The following is a 27,632-nucleotide window of genomic DNA, read 5'->3' as shown; positions in this document are numbered from 1 at the left end:
TATTCAGCTCCAATCTCTACAGTCCATTCATGGGCAACAGGACCTGGCCACAGCAACAGCTCTTCTTTCCTTCACATCACAGCACCAACTCACTCCAAACATTCCTGTCCTCTCTACTCTACCTATTTTGGGATTAGTCCCCTGAATGACGAGAGGTGATCACATCCTTGCCCCTTAATCATTTGTTTCATGTAACGCCAAGTGTGAAGGAGGGAGGTCTCTGGCCAGTCTTGCCTATCAGGGAGGCCCCCTGCAGAGGAGAACAATAGATGCACAACCTCCGACCATATGCAGGACAAAGAATCCTACTGCAGGCCTGATTACATTAGAGATCATGGAGGCCAACTTGGATATACACAGTTACAACCCCTTCCCCTTTCAAATTGTGTACCTTAAACTGATATTTAAACTGATATTAAATTGAGTAAGCAATATGAAATACAACAATAAGAGTGACAAAATGAAATACAACAATAAGATTGACATAATTAGTGCTACGTACTGTAGAAAGTTTGAATCCATTAGAACTGTGGGCTTTTTTCTACCTCCATTGGTCCAATAGTCTTTTAGTCCGCAGCCAGCTCCTAACAATTATCTACACACCCTAAACAATTTACTACTGTTATCAAAATTATCAATTAGGAAGCCTTGGCGCAAAATTAGACAGGAATCTTGAATAACTCTCAAGAGGTTTTGTCTATTATGATCCAGGAAAATAGAAATGGTCCCATTTTTCGACCTTAGTGAAGGTCTTTCTCAAGAGCATCTGTATAATGGCAGGTGGACTGGAGAGGCTTGCATTGATGAGGTTTTGGACATTTTACAAACACATCACACACAGTTCTTAGCCAGAACTCTCCTGGCAACCAATATAATTAAAAAACAATGTACATTGATGATAGCTAGAATAGATAGATATTCTAGTGCTATATAATGTCAAAACCCCCAACATATTATAAACATGCACTCTTTAGTGTCTTTCATGTGGCATTATAGGGTGTTTAGCATGGTTTATCCTAATAAATAAATAATTTAAAAAAACAGTTGGGGTCCCCCATATTTTTAATAACCAGCAAAGTTAAAGCAGATAGTTGGGGTTGGGGGCTGGTATTATCAGGTTGGGAAGGTCCATGGTTAGAGAGGCCTTCCCAGCCTAAAAATACCAGCACAAAGCCATCCCATTACAATAGATGCACCAATTTTGGCGCTTTGCCCAGCTCTTTTAGATTGCATTGGTTCTGTGGCAATTGGGGTAATGGTTTTTGGAGTTTATGTCCCATTTTTGACCTTAGTGGAGGTGTTTCTCAAGAGCATCTGTATAATGGCAGGTGGACTGGAGAGGAACAGTGGAGTCCTGACCTATTTAACACCCCAGGGGCGTACAAAGCATTAATGCAACAGGGGCCCAAGAGGTTAGGAGACCGCCCACTTGCATCTCCAAGACAGGTGCAATTGTGCATTATGATTTGCTATTAAATTGAAAAGGGCCCATATATTGTTCTTTTGATGGTGGTCCTCTTCTGTCTGTGTCTGCCCCTGGAGCAACGTATTGAAGCATGAAAATGAGGCATAGTATATTGGGGGTGCAGAATGTCGCATGTTGGCGGAAGTGTCAAGGTCGTCTCAAGTGGCTCCGACGTATCAGTGACGTCAGGGTGGGGCTGCGAGGTGCGGTTGCATCACAGATTGACAGGTCTACGACCAAGCAAAGGGATCCTGAGTGATCCTCCCCTGCCCGGTTCGGGACAGTTACCTTTTACCCTTCAGCAGACACAGCATGGAGTCCATTCACAGACAGCAGATTGCTGAAAAGAGCAATGATGAAAATGTGAACTTCCTTGTGATTCAAGATCTGTAGTATTTGAGGAATTTGTCATTTATGCAACTTCACAAAGTATCGTACAAAAAGTGGGCGTCTTGAAAGTAACAAACTTTTGTAATCTAGCATCTGCTTAACTTCTTTCTTCTAATTCATTGCGGAGAAAAATGGGAGTAGTAGATGCATTTTGGATATTTATTTTTTGTCTTAAAGGGAACCGGTCATCAGAAATTTAGCTATAAAGCTAAAAGTTCCCCCCTCTGCAGCTCCTGGGCTGCATTCTAGGAAGCTTCCTATAGTTTTTTTGGCACCTTTTATACCAAAATAAACACTTTGTAAACTGGTACCTTTTCGTATGCAAATTTCTAAAATCTTCCATGGGGGCGGGCTGCCTCGGGTCCGTTGCTGTCCTCCTGCAGATTTACGCCGCCCCCGAACGCTGAATTTCAAAAGCTCAGGACGCCGCCCCTGGGTGCCCGGGGTCCCGCGCATGCGCTGTTCCACTGTAGCGGTGCCGTGCACTGCGTGCACGTGTGACCGCTAGTGACGCTTTGCGCGGGCACGAGGTTATGGGCGGTGCTGTGAGTGTCATCAGTAAGTGCCGCCCATAACCTCGTGACCGTACTTTCCCCTATGACTCCAGCGTTATGCGCAAGCGCTCGCTGGCCTGATGCCCGGACGTCCCCTCCTTCCCATCTATTTCCTGCTGCTGAGCAGGATGGGAAGGAGGGGACGTCCGGGCATCAGGCCAGCGAGCGCTTGCGCATAACGCTGGAGTCATAGGGGAAAGTGCGGTCACGAGGTTATGGGCGGCAATTACTGATGACACTCACAGCGCCGCCCATAACCTCGTGCCCGCGCAAAGCGTCACTAGCGGTCACACGTGCACGCAGTGCATGGCACCGCTACAGTGGAACAGCGCATGCGCGGGACCCCGGGCACCCAGGGGCGGCGTCCTGAGCTTTTGAAATTCAGCGTTCGGGGGCGGCGTAAATCTGCAGGAGGACAGCAACGGACCCCAGGCAGCCCGCCCCCATGGAAGATTTTAGAAATTTGCATACGAAAAGGTACCAGTTTACAAAGTGTTTATTTTGGTATAAAAGGTGCCAAAAAAACTATAGGAAGCTTCCTAGAATGCAGCCCAGGAGCTGCAGAGGGGGGAACTTTTAGCTTTATAGCTAAATTTCTGATGACAGGTTCCCTTTAAATATTGTCTAAGTGCTTTTCAATGTTGCCAGTGGCCTTTCCAGTAAAAATTCATCATCTTGTTGTTTCTGTATTAACAGAACCGATAGGGCTGTAAGCACTTGAAATCCATCTTTTGTCTTTTGGGCATCAGTTGAACAGGGTCACAGTGAGCACAATATAGCACTTAAGATGTCCTCTGTTGTGCTGGGACAGTGTAAAATGATTCTCAGGGTGCTTTTAATATAATTTATTAGCATGTGAAAAGCAGTCAAGATTGTGGCCACTTCTGCTGAGGCCTCGCTCCCACTTGCTATTAAAATTGATGAGTGCAACCTGAAAAAAAAATCGGATTGCAGTCGCACCAATTTTATTCAATAACGCAGTGTCCATCTGCAAGTTTTTTCTTAGCTGAAATATGCATACAGCCATGTAAAACTGCAGAGACTCACAAATGCCAGTGAATGGGCGCAAGAAAAAAAAAAAACGCTCAGCTCATGCATGGATTGTGGGCCATGTAATCTTTTTCTTGCACCCATAGGCTTTCATTGATGAGGTTTCGGACATTTTACAAACACATCACACACAGTTCTTAGCCAGAACTCTCCTGGCAACCGATATAATTAAAAAACAATGTACATTGATGATAGCTAGAATAGATAGATATCCTAGTGCTATATAATGTCAAAACCCCCAACATATTATAAACGTGCACTCTTTAGTGTCTTTCATGTGGCATTAAAGGGTGTTTAGCATGGTTTATCCTAATAAATAAATAATTTAAAAAAACAGTTGGAGTCCCCCATATTTTTAATAACCAGAAAAGTTAAAGCAGACAGTTGGGGGCTGGTATTATCAGGTTGGGAAGGTCCATGGTTAGAGAGGCCTTCCCAGCCTAAAAATACCAGCACAAAGCCATCCCATCACAATAGATGCACCAATTCTGGCGCTTTGCCCAGCTCTTCTAGATTGCATTGGTTCTGTGGCAATTGGGGTAATGGTTTTTGGAGTTTATGTCAGCTGTGTAGTGTCAGTTGGCATCAAGCCAAGGAGTTAGCAATTGACAGACGTATATCAGTCACCCCAACTACTAACCCAGTAATCGAAAGCAAAAACAAAACACAATATTTTACTAGAAAAAGCACTCCTCCCCACTTTCCCTGGTTCACCAATTTATTAAAAAAAACAACAAAAATGCAGATCCATCATAGTCCATGGGATCCACTGTACTCCATGGAATCCGAGGTAGTCCACAAATGGATACCTGAAAGACATAAAAAGAGAAAAATAAAAATGACACTGTGCCTCTTTCACCAATTTATTATAATAAAGGTCCCAGGTTCGATGTAATGGGGCTTTACACGCAACAACATTGCTAACGAGATGTCGTTGGGGGTCACGGAATTCGTGACGCACATCCGGCCTCGTTAGCGACGCCGTTGCGTGTGAAACGTACGAACGACCGCTAACGATCAAAAATACCTAATCGTTGATCGGTGACACGTCGTTCTAATCCCAAATATTGTTGCTGTTGCAGGACGCAGGTTGTTCGTCGTTCCTGAGGCAGCACACATCGCTATGTGTGACACCCCAGGAAAGAGGAACACCGCTTACCTGTGTCCTACCTTTCTTTCGGCTGCTCTCTGCCCCTCCGCTTCTATTGGACGGCTGCCGTGTGACGTTGCTGTGACGCAGCATGAACCGCCCCCCCTTAGAAAGGAGGCGGTTCGCCGGCCACAGCGACGTCGCTAGGCAGGTAAGTAGTGTGACAGGTCCGAGCGATGTTGTGCGCCACGGGCAGCGATTTGCCCGTGACGCACAACCGACGGGGGCAGGTGCTTTCACCAGTGACATCGCTAGCTATGTCGCTGCGTGTAAAGCAGCCTGTAGTCTTGTGGTTCCCAGGACTTTCCTCGATTACCTGTATAAAAGACTATGGAGCCTCAGAACAAGGCTGCATAGACTTTGAGCACCAGCCAGTCCCAGCTCACGCTGTGCACTGTGATACCTTGGCCACTGAAGAGCAATGACATAAGGAATGTCACCATTCATCACTCTGATGAGCCATGACATTCCTGATTTCACCACTTATCAGAATGATGAGCGGTGACATTCCTGATGTCGCCGCTGATCATTCGCCAGGTGTTTGGGTGTGTAGTATGAGCCGGGAGAGGCTAATGCGCAAAGTCTATGGAGCCTTGTTTTTTTTTATCTCCCCAGAGTACCCCTTCAAGGTGCATTATTACTGCGTTGGGAGGAGCGATATTTGCCTTACCCTGGATCCTGGCAACCCAAGCTACGCCACTAAGTACATGGGATTTAGGATCAGCGCCAAATACATTACAATTAGTATGAAAATTATGCATTATTCCGTTAGTGATCATATAAACTTGTTTTCTGTTTCTCTTGATAATAAGGTTTTGAGACGAAGGGACCAAGTTTTCTGAATTATATGCTTGTCTGAAATTTACCATGACTTGGCACTTCACTTTAGTTGAGGGAACAGCTCCAAGGAAGAAGTCTGAATAGCAGATGCATCTTATGAATATGGAAGAGGAGTGGATCCTGGCCATAATTTTAAACTGATGGTACAATGTAGCAGTGAAGCAGGAGAGGATCTAAAATGACATAGAAATAAAAAATGGTAGGATGAAATAGACTATCCCATATAGTAAAGTAAGAGAAATGAGGATGAATAATACAAATTAAGAAACTCAAAACTCAGGATGGTGCTCGTCAACTGGTAAAAGGGATTCAGGCTTGCCTGGAGAAAGAACTGCCTGCAGAAAAAGCACAGACAGGCCAGGGCTGTCAATCATTAGTGAGGGAGGCGGAGACATGCAAAACCAGTGTGTGGAACATTGCACTGAGTCTCTCGGCCACGCCCAGAGAGTGCCGAGCATCCTAGTTAGAATTTTTGATGAAACTTCACTTTTTGCAAAACAGAGGCGACAGTTAGAGCTCTAAAGGGTCACTTTTTTTTTATAGGGGCTATCCCCTACCAGGCTATGTGCTTAGTTTATAGTGTTAGTTTGGGCACACAGGCTCCCTTTAAAGTATAAAAAAAAGTTTGGAAATGCTTAAAGACAAAAAAAAAGGAAATCCAGTGTCATAAGCCTGCTTTACACGTTGCAATTTCGCATACGATATCGTATGCGATTTGCAACGCCCCCATCGTATGTGCGACATGTTCAATTTGTTGAACGTGCCGCACAAACGATTAACCCCCGTCACACGTACTTACCCGTCCATACGACCTCGATGTGGGCGGCGAACGTCCACTTCCTGGAGTGGGAGGGACGTTCGGCGTCACATCGACGTCACGCGGCAGACGGCCAATAGATGTGGAGGGGCGGAGCTGAGCGGGACGTAAACATCCCGCCCACCTCCTTCCTTCCGCATTACCAGCCGGGAGCCGCAGGACGCAGGTAAGATCTGTTCAACGTTCCCGGGATGTCACACACTGCGATGTGTGCTACCCCGGGTACGATGAACAATCTGACGTTCAATCCATGAGGAATGAACGACGTGCGTGCGATGAACGTTTTACCGTTCAATCGCAATCGCACGTAGCTGTTACACACTGCAATGTACCTTACGATGCCAGATGTGCGTCACTTACGACGTGACCCCGCCGACACATCGTAAGATACATTGCAGCGTGTAAAGCGGGCTTTACAAGTGCGTGAAAATGTTTCTAGGGGTTATGTGAAGTTCCATACACTTGCTATGTACACCCAATGACTCAGAGTCCACATCTGCGCTGATTGTTCAATATCCTTGTCTTTTACATCTGGCCCAAACAAGCATGAAGACGACTTCTGGCTTCAATATGCAGAGCTTACCACTCGGGAATCTTGGGAATCACGCAGATGGCACGCATGAACACCATTCATTCACCACCAACACCCAAGGCGCGTACTAAAGGCCGAACACTTGCACTATACATTGATCGTACTTGCCAGGTTTTTTTTTTACTACTTGCTGAACCTCAGTAAATAAAAGAGCTTGTTTTACTGTGGTTTAGAGGACCTTCCAGCCCTTGAGGTACTTGTGCCTGGAACAGCAGGACCCCAGTTATGGCAGACACATAACTGAAGTCCGTAAGGGCTCATTCAGATGTCTGACGTTCTCTAAAAAATTGTAGACACATTTGATCCCACGGTCAGCTGAAAATTGACAATGCAAGTCTATGGGTCCATGGAAGAATAGGACGGCACTCGGATGTCGTCCAAATGTGGTCCAATTTTCTCCAATTGTGAGAATGGAGAAACGTTTTTATTTCCTTATCTATGTACCATAAAAACGGAGGACACTGATCAAAGTCTGTTCCAAGAATCGGTCTGTATTTCTCACATGTGGAAACATTGGACATCTGAGCTCTTACTTGGAGACAGGTCTGCAGCCACAACCTAATGGTGACCACGTTCCTGGACACAACTGAAAATTTTTCATTTAGATGAACAATCCCTTTAACGGAGCACAATAAACCTTCTTGACGAGACATTTATGATATACTGAAGCTCGTTACTGCATTGCAGTACTAAATCTGACCATTATCTTCCAGGAGTTTGCATAGTCTTCCCATGGTGACATGTCTTTTTGGCGATTATGGGAGGAGATATATCATGTATCACTACAATATGACAAATAGGAAAACCCAGAATATGTCAGTTAGGCCTCATTTAGATGTCCGTTTTTCACGAACATCTTCTGTTTTTTCATTGATAAAACTCATACCCATTATAGTTCTATGAGTCTGTTCACATGTTGTTGTTTTCTAGTAGGGGGAAAAAAATTATAGAGACATATCCGTTTTTTATCTCCATGGGTCTGTGATTCTGTGTGGCATCTTTGTGATAGAAAGAAGAATCTTTGTAAATTTTATTTTTTTTTTTTGCATACTTTTTTTTAATACTAGAAAATTACTGATTAAATAATGATATTATTTATTATTATAGCACCATTTATTCCATGGTGCTTTAGATCTGAAAAGGGGTACACATAATAAAAAAAACAAGTACAATACTCATGAACAATACAAGGCACAGACTGGTATGCAAGGAGAGAAGACCCTGCCCCGGAGGGCTCACAGGCTACAGGAGGAGAGCGGACCCTTCTCGAGAGGGCTCACAGTCTACAGGAGGAGAGATGACCCTGCCCGCGAGGGCTCACAGTCTACAGGAGGAGAGATGACCCTGCCCGCGAGGGCTCACAGTCTACAGGAGGAGAGATGACCCTGCCCGCGAGGGCTCACAGTCTACATAGGATGGGTGAGGATACAGTAGGTGAGGGAAAGATGATCATGCAGCGCTATAATGGACTAAGAGTTACTGTGGGTTGTAGGCTTGTTGGAAGAGGTGGGTCTTCAGGTTCCTTTGAAGGTTTCCACGATGAGCGACAGTCTGATATGTTGGGGTAGAGAGTTCCAGAGTATGGGGAAGGCACGGGAGAAATGTTGTATGCGATTGTGGGACTAGGAGATAAGAGGTGGAGATCTTGTGAAGATCAGAGGTTACGTGCAGGTAGGTATCGGGAAACTAGTTCACAGATGTAAGGAGGAGACAGGTTGTGGAAGGCTTTTTATGTCATGGTTAGGATTTTGAACTGGAGTCTTTGGGCAATGGGAAACAAGTGAAGGGATAGGCAGAGAGGAGAGGCCAGAGAATAGCTAGGGTAGAGGTGGATTAGTTAGGCGGCAGAATCTAGGATGGATTGGAGAGATGGAAGAGTGTTAGAAGGGAGGCCACAGAGCAGGAGGTTGCAGTTGCCGAGCTGGGAGATGATAAGGGCATGCCCTAGTGTTTTTGCAGAATCTTGGTTAAGGAATGTAAAAACTAAAAAGATGACCAAAGACTGATGAAAAAAATGAACTTCTGAATGATGAATTACCTAAAAAGCATTGTCAGAAACTTCCTAAGTGTTCTCCAATGGTTCAGTGATATTTTATTTCCATGTATCAGAAGTATCTCCATGTGTGTAGCTTAGGGGTGGATTTTTACTATCCTCTTCCTTGCAAGCTTTTGGCACTCTGTTGTTCAGTGGATTGAGTATCTCACATTAAGTGATATTCACACCTGTATGGTGATGTCACTCATCCTCGCCTGGAGCCCTGAGACCACTCAGTCTGCCCCCCTGCTTGGCAAACAAGATTTTAGAATAAAGAAAATCTCCTTTGACATTGACTGTCAGTTTAAGAGCTCCTAAAAAAATAAAAAATAAGCCATTTACATTGTTTTAGAGCTTAGAAGAAAATGTTTGCTTGGGTTCTAAACATTCTGGTGTAAAATGTAAGAAATTGCATTAAATTTTACAGGTGCCCTATCACCTAAAGTTGCAGAATTTATAAAAACATAGCAATAAGCAATCCTTTTCTGTCCAGTTCCCATTCCTAGGAGCCACACGCCACGATTGTCACTTTACACAAGCCTCAATCACCTCCTCACTTTCCACCAGGTTTCATGTGGTTACCTTTGTCCGCTCCTGTTTTCCATAGTCTTGTTACAAGTTAACCTAAGTCTGCTGGCCAAAGGCCATGCTCCTTTTCTCTCCGATCCCATGTTACAGTCCCCACATAACTAACCTATCTTACAGCCGTGACTGGGGACAATTATAGCTTCCCCCAGGTTTGAACCCATCACTGTTCACCCTTCCTTGTCTTCTACCAGGTCAACATTATCTCCACAGACATAGGAAGCTTTACTAACCTCACCTATTCTGACAGTTCACTCAACATTTCCAATTTCAGCAGTCTGCATTGATCACTGAAAACCATCATCATCCATGGTATGCCTCCATGGCCAGCCTCTTGAGTCACCGTTGGCCACTCGTTACCTCATCATCTACTCCCCTGTCAAACAGTCTTTGCTTAGTGAAGAAGCTGAACTTATCCCCTAAAGAGACTTTCTCCAATATACCAAGTGACCATATCTGCAGCTCTCCATACGTCCAGAATCATGTTCTACAATTTTTAGCCCACCTCCAATTCTCAGCAGACAAGCTGCTCCTAGCCTTCAGTCCGCCACTACTCCAAGACATCATCAACACCACAATCATCCCAGACTTCACGTATCTCAAGCCTAATTACAGTACAGACCAACAGAAGCTCACTTATCTTGGCAACTCCAGGTTCTTCCTAACCCTATCCCAATATGTTCCACCCGAATTAGATGACTTGTCCATCATTCCTGCAGCCAGTCACAGAAGCTTGCCAGACAGCAATGTTGGGCATCAGGACCTACCTGCAAAAAAAGCAAAATTTAGACTGTATATACACACTGCAATGCAAGAACAATTTCCCACCATTACAAAGGAAGAGTATTGGTTTATCCTTCTGCCATTTGTCACCCAATTGTTCCTTGGAATATGTTGAGGTCTTCCTTGGAAGACAGCAACAACCAGAAACATCACTTTTTAAATATCAGGCATTGGTAGAAGTAAGGGTTCCTCAGAAAGGCACCATTTTTTTTAATAGGAACCTTGGTGGTAAAAAGGTTTTAAGAAAAGAATTCAGTGTAATAAGATGTTTTTGTCGTTCCTCATGTGATTATCCTATTGTGAAGAATTCGGTAGCGTGGAAATCCATTTCTTTAGAAGCTCAGTAGCACAGTGAGAAGAGCCTCCAGCCACCTTGCCGGACTCCTCTCTGACAAGCCTCACATTGTGAAGGACAGAGATCTCATTTCATCTCACACTTTGTCTGTTTCTCCCTGAAATTATGAAACTGCCACATTGAGATTAAATATAACAGTTTATTTTGTTTTTCTTGGCGGTGTGTTAGGTCTCACTGGAAGCTGCTGAGCACGGAGATTGGTGAAATAGATGGGCCCTTTCACATCACCCTGAGTCACAACTCTTGTACTTTGAAGACGGAGAGCTTCATAATTCTGGACAGTGTCAGCCTCAGAAACTGCTTTGATGGTAAGATAATTAACCTCATTTGTAAGCGTTTACGTCAGTGTAAATTTGGACAGTGATTGAGCATGTACTCGGATCACTCCATGTGTTCCAAGAAAAAGAAATTAGGAATATGGAGCACATAGGAGAAAGCTCGAAAAGCTCAGATGATCTCAGTCTTGTTCACCAGTTGACTATATAAATGAAGGAAAAGTCAATAACCTATCATTTGGCAGTTTTGATGGTTTGGAATTAGCCAATGTGTGTATAACACAAGGGCCATGATGGTGGGCAGGCAAAGTAGGTGGTTGCCTAAGGGTATTATTAAACTAACCAATAAGGGCATCAGACTTTTAGCCAGAATATACATATCATGTGTCATGGCTCTTTTATTAAGATTTTACACTAACTGCCCCTTAAGGGTAGGTAGCTCTCACCATCTATAAAAACCATCATTATGTCACGGGGAAGTACTGATGGTATGCTGATCTTAAAGGCCCCGTCACACACAACGAGATAGCTAACGAGATCGTTGCTGCGGCACCGTGACGCAGCAGCGATCTCGTTAAGTATAACACCTACCAGCGATCAGGCCCCTGCTGTGAGATTGCTAGTCGTTGCTGAATGGTTGGGACCATTTTCTTCAAAGGCGATGTCCTGCTGGGCAGGACGCATCGCTGTGTTTGACGCCTACCAATGACCTCCTAACACAGTCCCAACGCCTGCCGAGATCGTTACACAGGTCGCTGATCGTTACTGCGTTGTTGGTAAGATCTGGCTGTGTGACATCTCACCAGCAATCTACCAGCGACTTACCAGCGATCCTTATCAGGTCACATCGTTTTCGGGATCGCTGGTAAGTTGTTAAATGTAACGGGGGCTTAAGACTGGGGACCCTGTGCTGTCCCTTATCTCGACAGTAGACTTGAAGGTAGTATATATATTCGCATATATACAGTAGTGCCATTAATTCCATAGCGCTTTACAATCATCATTGTATATGTGTATATACTCTGTATGGAGGAAAGGTTGACTCTCGTTGACTATTGTGGACGACGGACCCCGGGAACCTCATTCCGACAATATATGAAGAATTTAAGAATAAATCTCTTGATTATGGACAAACTTAATGTCAAATGGGGACGTTCAAAAAATGTTCATACTCATTTGACTGTTTAGACTGAACATTTGAATGCAAATTAACTTAACAACTAAATGGAGTCTTTCAGTAGAAAATGACTGTTCAAACAAAGCACAGGTGCATCCTTGGAGTGGCCTGAGAAATTCAGGGCACCTTGTAATTTTTGTTCCCTCTTCTTTGATTGACAGTTCTGGCTTTAGAGGAACCAGGGAAGAGTAGAGGTAGGTGCACAGCACTACTCAGCTACACCAAAGATGCATCGGGTACCTGTGCTTGGTTGGATCACTCATGTCAGACTTAATAGATTCCCTAAAGGGATATAACAATCATGGCTACTTACATTCAATCTGTGCTGTGATATTACATGTTATATGACAGTGCAGCCGCAGCTCTCACTTCCTGTTGATTAACTTGTTTGGTCCAAAGGCGAGTGACAGTAGCCGGCACTGATTGGACATGAGGAGAGCGTGACGTCACAACCCCACATGAAACCCAACACCACAAGGGTGCTGGTACAGGAGGCGACTGTAGGCTTTATTATTTTACCTGGGGGAAACATGGAATCAGAAGGGGTTGTCCTAGTCGTGGAAAACCCCTTTAAAGCTTATGTTCTCCAATGCAAGATCTTTAATAACTCCCTCCAACTGTCACAGGTCTTTATTAGTATTGGTTTTCTTATATTGTCCAAAGAGACTTTTGGACCTCCCTAGGCTCCTTGGCCAGGGTGAGATAGCAATCTCTGCACCTGCTATACTTATGCCTCTGAAGTACGTGTGCCGCCCCGGTGTTGGTTGCTCGGATCCGGGATCGTCGTGGCTCGAGGGGTCCGGACCCGGCTTGTCGGACACCCTGATCCGTAAAAGGGGTTATTTAGTTGTGGTAATGGGAGTTCCACTGCTGATGAAGGGAGGACCGGGGCAGATGGTGTGAAGCAGCAAGGTGTCAGTCCCTCCACAGGTAGGGAAGGCCCCGGGCTCAGGAGTGTTGGTAGGTTTGGGAGGACAGGATGCAGGGATCAGGGTACTCACTGCGGGTAGTCGTGGTGTTGGATGAGGTGGAGAAAGGAGATACACACACTGTAGGTAAACCAAAGTCTCTGTGTACAGCTGCCACTGCTGGGAGCCCGTCCAAGTACCTGGTCCCACCGGTGTCACTTACTGATTCAGAGCCTGCTTCCGTGCACAATTCGTTGTTCGTAGGTGGTCCCCATGGCTTGAAGCTGTTAGGGGCCCTGCTCACTATGTGTAGTGTAGCCATGCTCTTGAGGGCTGGCACTTGGGACTTTAGTAGGTCGCTGTGTCTGGAAGAACCCTGTTACCCTGGTTGTGCTGATGCCCTCAATCTCTGAGCGTCTAGGGAAGTCCTTGAAGATCTTCTCCCTTTCAGGTGAATTGTCAGGACGTTGAATCGGCTCCTGACCTAGGGTCCTGTACCCCGTCGTGCTCGGTACGGTCAGTTCTGTTGGGCCCTTCTGGTGCCGACAGTCCCTTCAAGACAACGTCCATCACACCCCTGTCCAACGTCCCTACAACCGGTCCCCGACTCCTCTGGACCCGAGTCACTCTTGCGACCCAATCAGTTTCCCTAGGTCCCCAGGAGCTCACTCTCCCAGCTCCTCACTCTCTGGAGCCTACTTCTTCACTGTCTGTCTCCCTCTTACAGTCTGCTTGACCCCTAGGTGGGAAGCCCTTTTTCCAGCTAGACCAACCCTCTGGTATGTTTGACAGTGTCTGATGTGAGGTGATTGGGTTTTGAGGTGCAGATGGGAGTGACACCGGTTTCTTGGGTACCTGGAACCATGGGGGGTAGGCCCTGCACCCTGGGTAAGGATGCAGTTCCCTGTGGCACCCTGATGTATTCAGGGGCGCCACATACGCACCTTGGGAGATATCTGCAGATGTGAAGTCATCAGCACCACTCAGCACCTAATAGAAGTGAGCGATGATGGACGACCCCTTTAAGGAACATGCAACCACATTTCGATCAATCATCTTTTCCATCTGTTCCTAAGCAGTGATTGCAGTTGAGAGGTTTGGTATTACAGTAGCAAGAGAGGACCGCACGATAGCAGCAAATGCAGAATAGAGCGTGAAAAAATATTTTACGCATTATACATATTTACTATGAATATAAGGCTGTCTATAAAATGAATTGTCTGCTTGAGCTTTGTTTTGTCAGAAGCATTATCATCCCATGGAGTGTCCTGAGACCCAGTAGTTCTGCTCCTAATTAGAAGCATCTGTCTCTGTTTTGTGCTTGTAGTCAGCACCGTTCTGTACATTAGTCCCAGCATATGTCCAGGTGTCTTGAATTAATTGACACTATACATTATTTAAAGTGGAAAGTTGCTGATATAATAATTATATTTACTACGTGTCCTGGAAGCTTTGGACTTTTTATTGTTATTAGCTGATTATTATTGTTCCCTGCTAAAAAAAAAGCGGAACAGGTTGAACTTACTTTATTGGATTTACATTATGACCGAAAATTGGGAATCTGCCTTACGGAGGTAAAAGTGCAAGTGAGGACAGATATAGGGAAAGCTATAAGCATGGATTAGGCTGCTTTCACGCTACGTTTTTTTAACATGCGTCCAGAACGGTTTTTTAACGCAAAAACGGATCCAGTGCAAATGCGTTTTGATTTCAATGCTTTTGCAATGGACTCGCGTCAACATGCGTTCACAAGCGTTTGCGTGCGTTATAGTGAGGATCCAGCGACTTGCAGTTTTTTAACTTTTTTCAAAAACGCTACTTGTAGCGTTTTTGAGCTGCGTCCAAATACTGTTTTTCACTAGATCCTGACTATACTGCACGCAAACGCATGTGAACGCTGGCATGCTGATAGACAGGATCCTGCTTGCTCTACTGAGCATGCCCAGAAACCAGCCTGGCGTGATCAGTCCCTCTCTCTCCCTCCCTCTCTCCCTCTCCCTCTCTCCCCCTCCCTCTGTCTCCCCCTCCCTCTCTCTCCCTCCCTCCCTCTCCCTCCCTCTCTATCCTCTCTCTCTCCCCCGCCTGAGAGCGGCGGACGCTCGTAACCAAGGTAAATATCGGGTAACCAAGCAAAGCGCTTCGCTTAGTTACCCGATGTTTACCTTGGTTACCAGCATCCGTAGCTGTCAGATGCCGGCTCCCAGTCTATCATGTTCAGTTCCCCTCACTCCCGATCACATGACTTCAATGCCCGCCCATAAACTTCAAGTGACAGGATCCTGCAAAATAACACATGCCTTTGCAAGTGTTTTTCTTTGTAAAAACAGGATACACTTTTACAGCAAAAAAAGTTCATGACACATGTTAAAAAAACGTAGTGGGAAAGCAGCCTAAGGGGCACTTTGCACACTACAACATCACAAGCCAATGCTTGCGATGCCGAGTGCGATAGTCCCCGCCCCCGTCGCAGCTGCGATATCATGGTGATAGCTGGTGTAGCGAACATTATCGCTACGCCAGCTTCACATGCACTCACCTGCCGTGCGACGTCGCTCTGGCCGGCGAACCGCCTCCTTATTAAGGGGGCGGGTCGTGCGGCGTCATAGCGACGTCACACGGCAGGCAGCCAGTAGAAGCGGAGGGGCGGATATGAGCGGGACGTATACATCCCGCTCACCTCCTTCCTTCCGCATAGCCGGCGTGAGCCGCAGGACGCAGGTAGGAGATGTTCCTCGCTCCTGCGGCTTCATACACAGCGATGTGTGCTGCCGCTGGAACGAGGAACAACATCGTAACATCGGTCATTTCCAAATTATGGAAATGACCGATGCTACACCGATGATACGATTACGACGATTTTGCGCTCGTTAATAGTATCAAAAAGGCTTTACACACTACGATATCGACAGCGACGCCGGATGTGCGTCACTTTCAATTTGACCCCACCGACATCGCACCTGCGATGTCGTAGTGTGCAAAGTGCCCCTAAGAGGTATAAAGCTATACAACTATTTATAAGGACAAGGAATTCTGCATGCAATGCTTTACAGCTGGGTACCAATTCCATATGCTAAGGATATATCATATATTGCCGAAAAAGCATTGATGCAATAGTGTTTTATTAAAAATGTTGGATCGTTTGGATTCTGTAGCCTCTGTGCATCACGGTACATATCAGACTGCAGAACATGGAATTCAATTATGAGCTCGTCCTGACAGCCGGGTATGTTACCATTATCTTCTTAGCTTTGACCACATCAAAGTTGAAGTATATTAGATGATGTTCAGTGTACTCCGATGACCTCATAGGTGAGATCAATGTCAAATTTACCCAAAGGGGTTGTCCAGCACTTTTTTTTTTTTTGTCATGCAACTAACTTCATTTTCTGGCCAGCACAGAGCAATCACAGAACTCTCCTATCGGCGATTCTGCAGCTTCCGCTGACATCACGTTGCCAGGGCAGCACCCTCTCTTCCGCTCTGCTTTTTTGAGGGGGTGTGCCTGCCGATATTGTACTGATTGACTGCCAGCTCCCCGCTGTCTAATTGCAGTGAGCTAGCTGTCAATCATCATGATATCGGGAGTCACACCCCACCGACAGAGCAGAGCAGAAAAGAAAGAGCTGCTTTGTTGAGGTGAAGCATCTTAATCTCCGACAGAGATTCATTATCGCTCTGAGCCGGCACCGGATAGAAGAGGCACGTAGTTAGCAACTACCTGCCTATTATTTCTTACGCTCACAGTAAACAAATACAATAGTCCGGAGAACCCCTTTTAAAGGAATTGTCCTTTTCTGTTTGTTCAGGGGCACACCACTCCCCAGCCACCTGACTTCCTTATGGCTGGGGTGGCAAACGCTCCTGCCTTATTGACAGCTCAGACCAGTGTCATCAATGAACCACTGGCCTGGACTAAGCGCTCTCTGATAGGGCACTGAAGCTGGCCAGGAGCAGGAACTGACGGTGCACTCCTGTATCCTAGCTCTAGAGCAGTGCTTACAAGCTTTACTACAAAGAGCTTGTAACCCCTGCGCATAATAGGCCATCAATTCTAGTGAATAACTATCAAAAGACAGAAGATTAACCCTTTAACCTATTCTGCAGTCATCTATATACTATATACATAGTGGCTGTAGAAGATAAATGGTCCAATATTTTTAATGAAATATTTTTTTAGCAAATAACACAGCATTTAAGGACAAAGCACATGCAGCAGTGTGAAGGTGTTTTTTGTACATTTTTTGGCATACTGACCAATATTCATCATTGCAATTATTGGATTCTGTATGGGTGCTGATTTTCTCCTAAAATTCAATAGAGACTGTAAAATGACATTGCACAACTTCAGAACTCCCACCATAAGACCATGCTTGTACGGTGCCCGTTTGTGACTGGCATGGAAGTACACAGAAATCTCGATAAAAGTAGTCTGACAATCATTGTGTCCAATAAAGCATTGAAGCTAGACATGTGTCATCTTTTAGGTGAGAAAGAAGAAGATTTATCTACCTGTACATCGTTCCTTTGTGGTAATGGGGAATGTATTGGTCAAGTAAAGGTGTGTGACTTTCAGCCAGACTGCCCAGGAGGGGACGATGAGGGGGCGATATGTGGTAAGTTATCTCCTTGTGAAATATTGTAAGATTATAACATTATGGAAAACTGTTAAGTTTCCTTCAATGCATCCAAAAAAGCATCCTTTATAAGTATAGATGTAGGTACAAGCAGGTGGGTGGCGTTGTGTACGACAATTGTTTCCGCACACAGGTGCGCTTCAACAGTCCTAGGACCTGTTGAAGCACACTTGTGCGCGAAACGGCCGTCTTCCCCAATCCTGCCTGCCCACTTGCACCTGAATATCCCTCAACAATTCGATTTTTGTTTTAAGTGTGTCATGCCAATGGTGCTGGACTCTACTTTTTATATATTTGATTACCCTGAGATTACTCTATGAGATCTAATATAATCTAATCTCTAATGCCTTTTTTATATGTTCCAGAAAAACTTCTTCCCAGAGGTGCCTACTGCAGTTTTGAAAAAGGATTGTGTGGCTGGACCGCTAATATCACAGGGGGTGATCATTGGAAATACACAAACTCTGGGCTGGTAAATCGTGGTGATAATGCGCATGTTGTGGATATTGAAGGTAACTGAAACCAAAAAATGTTGCAATCATAGAAAGTGCTAGTACACTACAAGACCAAAACTATTGGGACAGACATTCAATTCATTTTTTTGGTTGAGTAAAGATGTTACGATTTTTTGGTGTTTTCATGCCAATTTGCATCAGCTCCTATGAAATGTGCTGAGGGTTGGGGTTTTATACTCCATAAATGCTACTCCAGTCTTTGACTGGAGTAGGATTTCTGACTCTGCTCATTCACCAAAGAACAGACGCTGAATTAATTAAGTGGCGTGTGCCTCTGGCGTAGTGCGACCATGGGCTACGCCAGTCTGGATAAAACGGCCCCATGGAGTCTTACAAAGCAAGAGGCTCATTTCACAGCCACTCTCAATTCTGGGTAAGAGACTCGGTCTCAAATTATAGATGCCTTTTAAAATAATAGAATTCAATATGCTTCTGAGATGAACCTGTATTTTTGATTTTTCCATTTTTCAAAAACATTTTCAATAACTTTTTATTTATTTTATTTTTTTTTAAAGGAAAATTTCTGTACTTACTAATAGAGAATGCCTACAACGATAGCGCTGCAAGTGTGTTCAGTGGAAGTCTACCCCCTGTGATTGCTGAAAAATCCTGCCGGGTAAGGACATCCTTTGTAATGTTTAAAGGGAAACCCACAATCTCTCTATTAGTTTTTTATGAAAAAAGTGCCATTTGCCTCTGTACATTGCGCCATATGTAATATAGTTAATGATGGGCGAATGTGAACTGTAAAGTTTGGGGTCTGTGCACAGACCCCGTATACAGACTTCTCAGGAGAGTCCGTGTTACCTGTTGAGGTTCGGCCGCCAGATAACAATAAATAATAAAAAAAAGGAAGCAAAATGTGCATTAAAGTCGGACAATTACGGTATACCCACTGAGTTTTGCCATGGCTGTCACACTGCTTCCGGGTCCACTCATTAAATCTTATGAATATTCACTGCTTCCCCCGCCCACTCTCTGTGACGTCTGTGATTGGTTACTGTCAGACTGTGCCCCACCCTTTGTGTTTTATTTATTTTTATCCAAGCAGCAGGACCCGACTAGTAACACCAGGACTTCCCTGAGAAGTCTGAGTTCGGGGTCTGTGCAAGGACATCAGGTGTCCGGCATGGACACCAAACTTTACAGTTCGGATTTGCCTGTCGCGAACTATGACAGCTGTGTGGAAATTTGGTAAGTATAATTGTCCTGCTATAATCCCCGTTTTTCTTTCTTTTGCAGACCCCTAGCCCTTACTACCATCATTTTATAGCACTAAAGTCTTATATGGGTCTCGGGTGTCCGGGCTCAAGTTAGGGTCAATATAGTCTATTCCCCCAATCAATCCATTTTCTTATTCCTGTATCCATCTTCTCTTTTTCCTTTCCCTACTCTAATTTTCAGGCTCTTAAATCTCCCATGTGCGCTTTTTAATAAAATTTAAGGGCTTAGTTGATAAAAACCAACTGTGCATGCGCCGGTGCTGGCTGCAGAGTTGTGCATGAAGGTAGGTTAAAACTGAATATCTTAGCATGGATTTCAGTGGTGGTGTCAATCAAATCGATGGAGGCACAGGTTTCCCTCAAACTAGTACCCATAAGATAGGAAGTCAAGAGAAGGGTAGATAAAGTGTAGTTTAGAGAGGAACTTCCATCAATTGTATTTTGCAATATATGAAAACTATTCTCTATTGATTTCTTCCAACCAGACTGGGACCACCAATAGATTTTAAATGTCCATGTGGTCCACGTTTACTCTGTTCTGACGTTCGAAAATGTCAGTGCAGAGTAAGCTTCTTGTACGAGATCTTGCAAATGCTTCAGCAGGGATACTTGCTGCCAGAGATGAACTGACTTCCCATAGAAAAGGCAGAGATGGTTTATTACTGTAACGCCTGCCTGGAGCCACAGACACAGACTAGCCTCCCTTTACAGCCAGAGAAAAGCCGCTCACAAAGCAGGACCCCGAGAACTCTGCCACCCTTTAACCCCTATACAGGGATTTGGAATTACACAGAGCCCCAGAGATCACAACCTGTGGTAGGCTGTAGTCCGTGGTGGTCAGGCAGGGTCAAAAACCCGGAAATGCAAGACAGGAACCGAATCGGCAGGCAAGGGCGTAGTGAGGAGACAAAGCAGAGGTCAAATCCGGAACTGGCAGCAAGGTACTAAAACGACAGGCAGGAGGGTAGTCAAAAAGCAAGCAGAGGTCAGCACACAGCACTCAAAATACAAACAGCACATGAGCTAGGAGTACAGAACTATCTCTGGCAGTGGTCAGATGACAGGAGTAGGAATAAGAAGGGTGTGGTGTCTTACCATTGGCTGCAGCTGAATGATGGTAAACTTCAGCTGCAAGACACGTGCCACTTACAGTCAGCCAGTGGTACTGCATGTCCCAGCGAAACCCAGCCTAGTGGATGAGCGGAGCCGGCACCCAGCAGGGCCTGCACCCAGCAGAGCCACTGGCACAGACTCCTCTTCCATCACCATCCACGATGGGAACACGGTGTCGCCTGGTGATCGGAGCAGAGGCGGACTCCGGGGGGGGGACATGACAATTACAATCTCTGCCTTCCTGATCGCTGTAGCACTTAACGAGCATTGTGTTTATAGTATAGGAAACGATGTCAGGATTTCCCGCTCCGCAGCCAGTGATTATGAGATCCCCAAGTGCCATGAAAGAGCACGAGCTGCCAGGTTCTCAGACACCCAGTCAGTCAGCTCTGCTATGTAGCCAAGATGCCGAATTTTCCCTGTAACTGGGGCTAATATGCCATCACAGTTACAGGGAAAATCAGCAATAAAAATAATGTATTATTATGTTAAAATATCTCCTCAAAGGTCTTTTAAGACCTCATGAGGGTCACAGTGTGTGAAATAAATTAACAAATCAATTTAAAAAAGTAATAAATAGATAAAACAATACTAAAACCAGACACCACCAGTCTAAATCGTTGTTTCAAGCTCCGCTTCCTTTGAGAAAAAAAAATGTCTAATATATAGAAATACACTGAAGAGCAAAAGGTTAACAATGTTTTGAGCTTTTGACTTTCAGGCTCGATATCTCACCATCCACTACAGCTTTGAGCATGAAACGACCTTCATTATAAACACAATCATCTTGGCTATCTCATATACAATTGTGACTTGCAACGATTTATGATTAGTTATGGAAATTCTTATCATGTCACTGCATTGTTATTGTTTTGCGCCTAAAAAAAATATACATTTTTATTATGTTGTTATTATTTTGTAAATCCACCCTTGGCTTTCAACACTGCCTTAAAGGGAACCTGTCATCAGATTTTTGCGTTTTAAACCCAAACCATCACCTTCAGCAGTGCCTGTGCTGCATTCTATAAATGTACATGTTTTCCCCTGACTCTCCCTGTAGATCCCACAAATACCTTTAGAAAATCTCCCGACATGTATGCAAATTTTAGGGTCTGGTCCGATGAGTGTCCTAGGTTGCGGCTCCTCTCCCTCCTTTTGGCGCTGATCGCTGTCCTACTTTGATGATTGAGGTGGATGATGCCTCCGATGCCATCCACATAGCTGGTCATAATCTCACTTGCTCAGAGATATTGCCAGCTTGCGTAGGCACATTTCCCTGAGTCCTAGAGCAAAGCTTTGGTTCCGGACTGATGAGCATCCTTGGTTGCGGCTCCTGTCCCTCCTTTCGGTGCTGATCACCATCCTCCTTTGATGACCTATTGATCTATGTTTTTCAGCTCTGCCCACAATAGAGCAGAGGGAAGTGCACCTGCGCGAGCCAGCAATGTCTCTGCGTAGGCACGAGATTTTACCCGGCTACTTGGATGGCGCCAGAGGCGTCATCCACGTCAATCATCAAAGAGGGACGGCATTCAGCGCCGAAGGATGGACAGAAGCCGCAACCTAGGACGCCTATCGAACCAGACCCAAGGAGTTACATACATGGTGGGAGGTTTTATAAAGGTATTTGTAGGGTCTACAGGGAGAGTCAGGGGACAACATGCACCTTTATAGAATGCAACACAGGCGCTACTGAAGTTGCTAGTTTTAGTTTAGGACTCAAAAATCTGGTGACAGATTCTCTTTAATCATTCTGGTCATGCTCTTGATCCGATTTAAGCATGTCTCAACCAAAATCTGATTCCGGGTCTCTTTTACACGTTCCCGATATTGGTGCATAACCAGATTGCCTCTTTATTTCATTTTAGTTCACTTTCAAGTTTCTTGTGCGTGGAAACATCAATGGGACGCTAGCAGTGTATGCCCAAGAAGAGAACGCTACGAGAAGCTCCAAGTTATGGGAAGTAAATGGAACCCACACAGCTTGGTGTACAGCAACAATGATGGTTCCCCAGTATACTAACAGGTCAGGATACTATTTATAAGCTATGCCAAGATTTGTGAAGGTCACCAAGAGCCACGTGGCTCTTGTGATCATGTGTCTTTTTCTTCTGATCAAATATATTCCTAGTCTTTTGGACTGGACTCTAACTTTTGCCTATTTTGAGTGGTTAAGCACAACTCGCGATTAAACAAACTGTTTTTTTTGTTTTACAATTTTGATGAATTTATCAATACTCCTATCAAACTGTCAAAGGGACTTTTTAATCATTTTTTTTAATTATTACAGAAGAGTTTTCAGTTGTCTCATTATCATCAGACAGGATTACAATAACTGATAAAACCTTTAAAAACAACTTGTAACACAGCATTCACCATTTAGAATAGGTGATGTCACAGCTGTCACTTCTTCCCCTCCCTTCAAAGTGACCTTTGCACACGCGCATTAGATGCTTCAGTACAGCAGATGCTGACACCGAAGGGCTCCTGTGCAGAACTTGAGTCTGTGCAGTCCCATCAGGCCCCGTCAGCATATACATATGCACGTTTACAATCGGCACTAATGTTCATAGTTTGCACATGAGAATATCTTAGACTGACATCTCGCACACACACACACACACTCACACTCACACACACACACACACACACTCTCACACACACACACTCACACACACACACACACACACACACTCTCACACACACACACACACACACTCACTCACACTCACTCACACACAAACACACACACACACACACACACACACACACACACATACATATATAGTGCACACTTACATATATAAAGTATAAATGTAATAAACTCAATGACAATTTGTGATAAGCTTGTTCAAACAGTCAATTTTTCTTTTGTTCATTTATACTGTATAGTTAAAACAGTCCTACCTTTTTTCTTTTTCTGTTGGCATTACTCTATGGAGTCTTGTTGTTGTTTTTTTTGCAAGACAAGCAATAGAACCATTTTGCCAAATTCATATGTAAGCATTGTTCTAGAGGGTGTGAGGTAGCGTGGTCGGCTGCGCAGCAGAAGACACGGGATCCAGGCACCAAGGTTCACAGCACACGGTTTAATACTCAAACAAAAGTCCACAACAGTACACATGTGCCTCTCCGGCAGAAAACTCAGGGAGTTGTGTTCACTCCCTCACACCCGGCACACCCGCACTTGTTCCTGTTTCCTTTTAACCCTTCTTTCAGCCTGCAGGGAAACAGCATTAACCCTGGAGTGGAGTTGCTTTCTATCATGGAGTGAGCACAACCGGGGCGAGATATACCGGCCGTCATAGATAACCCCGGTCACAGTCTCACATACCCCCCCACTCAGTTCAAGCGTGCGGGGTTGAACTCCCGCCATCAAACACGGGCCGCGGGACAAGGCATCGGCGTTGCCCAGCAACCTACCGGCCCGGTGTTCAACCGTAAACCGGAAGTTCTGCAGAGAAAGGAACCACCGGGTAACCCGGGCATTCCGTTCCTTGGCGGACCTCATCCAGACCAGTGGAGAGTGATCCGTCACCAAGCGAAACTGCCGTTCCAGCAGGTAATAGCGTAGGGACTCCAAGGCCCACTTGATCGCCAGGCACTCCTTCTCCACTACGCTATAAGTCCGCTCGGGAGGGGTGAGCTTCCTACTTAAGAAGGTGACGGGGTGTTCCTCCCCCTGAACCACCTGAGACAGCACTGCCCCCAGGCCGACCTCAGAGGCATCAGTCTGTACTATGAACTCCTTCCGGAAATCAGGGTTTACAAGAACGGGCTGTCCGCACACAACCCCCTTCAGGGCCCGGAAGGAGTCCTCGGCCTGCGGAGTCCAGCGCACCATGACGGACTTCTTGCCTTTGAGAAGGTCCGTCAAGGGGGCTGATAGTCCCGCAAAATCTTTTACAAACCTCCTGTAGTACCCCACGATACCCAGGAAGGCCCTAACCTGCTTCGTGGTCAGGGGTCTAGGCCACTTCTGGATCGCCTCAACCTTGTTAATTTGGGGCTTAATCACTCCTTGGCCTATCACGTAGCCCAAGTAGCGGGCTTCCGTGAGTCCCAACGCACATTTCTTGGGATTGGCTGTCAATCCGGCTGTTCGAAGCGCGTCCACCACCGCTTGTACCTGTTCCAAGTGGGTCTGCCACTCGGAGCTGTAAATAATGATGTCATCAAGGTACGCTGATGCATACGCCTGGTGGGGTTCCAGCACCAAGTCCATCAACCTCTGGAACGTGGCCGGAGCGCCATGTAACCCAAAAGGCAAGACAACATAGTGGAAGAGACCCTCCGGCGTAACAAAAGCGGTTTTCTCCTTGGCGGACTCCGTCAGTGGCACCTGCCAGTTCCCCTTGGTCAGGTCGAGCGTGGTGAAATATCGCGCCTGTCCCAGCCTATCAATCAGCTCATCCACCCGGGGCATGGGGTAGAGATCGAACTTGGATATTTCGTTCAATCTCCTAAAGTCATTGCAGAACCTTAAGGAGCCATCGGGTTTTGGTATTAGGACAATGGGACTAGCCCATTCACTCCGGGATTTTTCGATGACCCCCAGGCGTAGCATTGTCTTCACTTCCTCTGATATGGCTTGTCTTCGAGCCTCCGGCACCCGGTATGACTTCAGGCGTACCTTCAGGTGAGGCTCGGTGACAATGTCATGTCGTATCAGACTGGTCCTACCCGGCAGCTCGGAGAAGACATCGGGGTTCTGCTGAACCAGCCGTCTGGCCTCTCGCCTCTGTTGCTTGGTGAGGGCTTCTCCAATCCTTACTTCCGGTTCGTCCTCTCTGGAGGTTGCTGGAGCCGGGTTTGAACGATCCGAAGAGGAGGGAGATGGGGGAAAATCAACCATCAGGCTTTCCCGTTCCTGCCACGGTTTTAATAGGTTGACATGATATATTTGTTCAGGTTTCCGCCTACCGGGCTGCAATACCTTGTAATTGACCACCCCGACTCTTTCCTTTATCTCGTAGGGGCCTTGCCACTGAGCCAGGAATTTACTCTCCGCCGTGGGGATCAATACCAACACCCGATCCCCGGGTTTAAAGGTCCGCACGGTGGCTTGTCTATTGTAGCAGCCGCTTTGTGCGGCCTTTGCCTCCTGTAAATGCTCCTTCACAATTGGCATGACCGCGCTTATGCGGTTCTGCATTCCTAAAATGTGTTCAATCACACTTTTATGGGGGGTGGGCTCTTGCTCCCATGTTTCCTTTGCCAGGTCCAACAATCCCCGGGGATGTCGCCCGTATAACAACTCAAAAGGCGAAAACCCCGTGGATGCCTGTGGCACCTCTCGTATGGCAAACATCAAATAGGGAAGCATCATATCCCAGTCTTTCCCGTCTTTGGAGATCACCCTTTTGAGCATGGTTTTCAGGGTTTTATTGAATCGTTCTACTAACCCATCCGTCTGAGGATGATACACAGACGTACGCAACTGCTTGATCTGGAGTAGCCGGCATAGCTCTTTGGTCACTTTAGACATGAATGGGGTCCCCTGATCCGTAAGGATCTCCTTGGGCAACCCCACCCGGCAGAACACAGCAAACAACTCCCGAGCTATAAGCTTCGCTGCAGTATGTCTGAGAGGTATCGCCTCTGGATACCGGGTGGCATAGTCAACAATCACTAGGACGTGTTGGTGCCCTCGAGCAGACTTTACGAGGGGCCCCACCAGATCCATCCCTATCCGTTCAAAAGGGACTTCTATAATGGGTAAGGGCACCAACGGACTGCGAAAGTGGGTCAGGGGTGCGGTAAGCTGACACTCCGGGCAGGGTTCGCAGAACCGTTTTACCTCCCCAAAGACCCCGGGCCAATAGAACCTTTGCAATATTCGCTCCTGCGTTTTTTTGACCCCTAGGTGGCCACTCATCAGGTGTTTATGAGCCAAGTCGAGGACCCGCTGGCGATACGGCTGGGGCACCACCAACTGCTCTACCCCCACGCCCCGTATTTCATCTACCCGGTAGAGTAAATCCTGCTTAAGAGCGAAATGGGGGTACCTTACCTGGGCACCGGGCAGCTGTGCCACCCCGTCAACTACTGTCACCCGACTCCGGGCATGTATTAATGTAGGGTCCTGGAGTTGGGCTGTCCCAAACGTATCCGGGGACACCTCCAACTCCGGGATGGGCTCGACCGTCTCAGCCTCTCCTGCCAATACCTCTAGGGGCGACCTATCGGGTTCACATTCTGTCCCTATCATGGGAACCCCTACGGCAGGCGTCCCGGATTCAGGATTGTAGGGCTCAGGTCCCGGACTGACCAATATCTGAGGGGACTTAGGAGGTCCCTTCCATAAAGTCCAAAAATAGGGCAGATCCCTTCCTAGGATCACGTCATAGGGAAGAGTGTTAATAAGTCCCACTTCATGTTGCACCTGACCGCAAGGTGCTGTGATGGTGACAATCCCCGTGGGATAGTCTCGGCGGTCCCCATGTATGCAAACCACCCCCACGGTACGTCCGGTGGCCTTTACTTTAGCCCTTAGGGTTGATCGCACAAGGGTCACTAAGCTTCCGGAATCCAACAAGCCTGTAACCGGACATCCATTCACCTGTATTTGGCACAAGTGTGGCTCAGTCTCTGGGGAGACCAGGTCAGCGGTACACACCACCTGAGCATACATTGAACCCCGCCGGGTAACCCCACAATCCATGGGCTCCGTGGTGAGTGGACACTGGGCTTCCATATGTCCCACCCGCTGGCACCGCCAACATCTAATAGGGAAGGAAACCCCCTTGACGAGTTGTCGTTTAGGGTACATAACCTTCCGGACCTCAGGGACGGCGGTCGCGGCCTCAGACGGGACGGTAGCGGACTCCTGCACCGGTGTCGGCGGTGGGTCCTTGGCCCTAGGCTTGGAGGGGCCGGACCGACGGGCGGTACGCAAAGTCTCAGTGTCCCGTATCAAGTCCTGCGTAGCCACATGCCGCTCTACCAGGGAGACTAATTGGTCCAGGGTACTCAGGTCGCCCTGTCCTACCCACCGTTGAATGGTGACGGGTAAAGTGCGCACAAAACGATCAACTACTACCCTTTCCACCATTTGCGCCGGGCTCAGAGTGTCAGGCTGCAACCACTTTTTTACGAGATGCAACAAGTCATAGGCCTGGGAGCGTACGGGTTTGGCTTCCTCATAGAACCACTGATTTACCCGCTGAGC

General features: G+C 46.3%; 1 protein-coding gene across 1 annotated transcript in view; it reads left to right on the top strand.

Moving 5' to 3' along the window:
• LTK (leukocyte receptor tyrosine kinase) overlaps positions 1-27,632 on the top strand; it is a 218,358-nt gene that overhangs the window by 112,064 nt on the left and 78,662 nt on the right. Inside the window, exons 5-9 of the mRNA XM_075331275.1 lie at positions 10,785-10,924; positions 17,461-17,589; positions 17,976-18,122; positions 18,641-18,741; positions 22,330-22,487. Coding sequence (XP_075187390.1) covers positions 10,785-10,924; positions 17,461-17,589; positions 17,976-18,122; positions 18,641-18,741; positions 22,330-22,487 — 675 coding nt within the window. The remainder of the gene's footprint in view (positions 1-10,784; positions 10,925-17,460; positions 17,590-17,975; positions 18,123-18,640; positions 18,742-22,329; positions 22,488-27,632) is intronic.

The sequence above is a fragment of the Anomaloglossus baeobatrachus genome, chromosome 12 (genome assembly GCF_048569485.1).
Source record: "Anomaloglossus baeobatrachus isolate aAnoBae1 chromosome 12, aAnoBae1.hap1, whole genome shotgun sequence".
NCBI classification, from domain to species: Eukaryota; Metazoa; Chordata; class Amphibia; order Anura; family Aromobatidae; genus Anomaloglossus; species Anomaloglossus baeobatrachus.
This window is presented reverse-complemented; position numbering and strand designations above follow the sequence as displayed.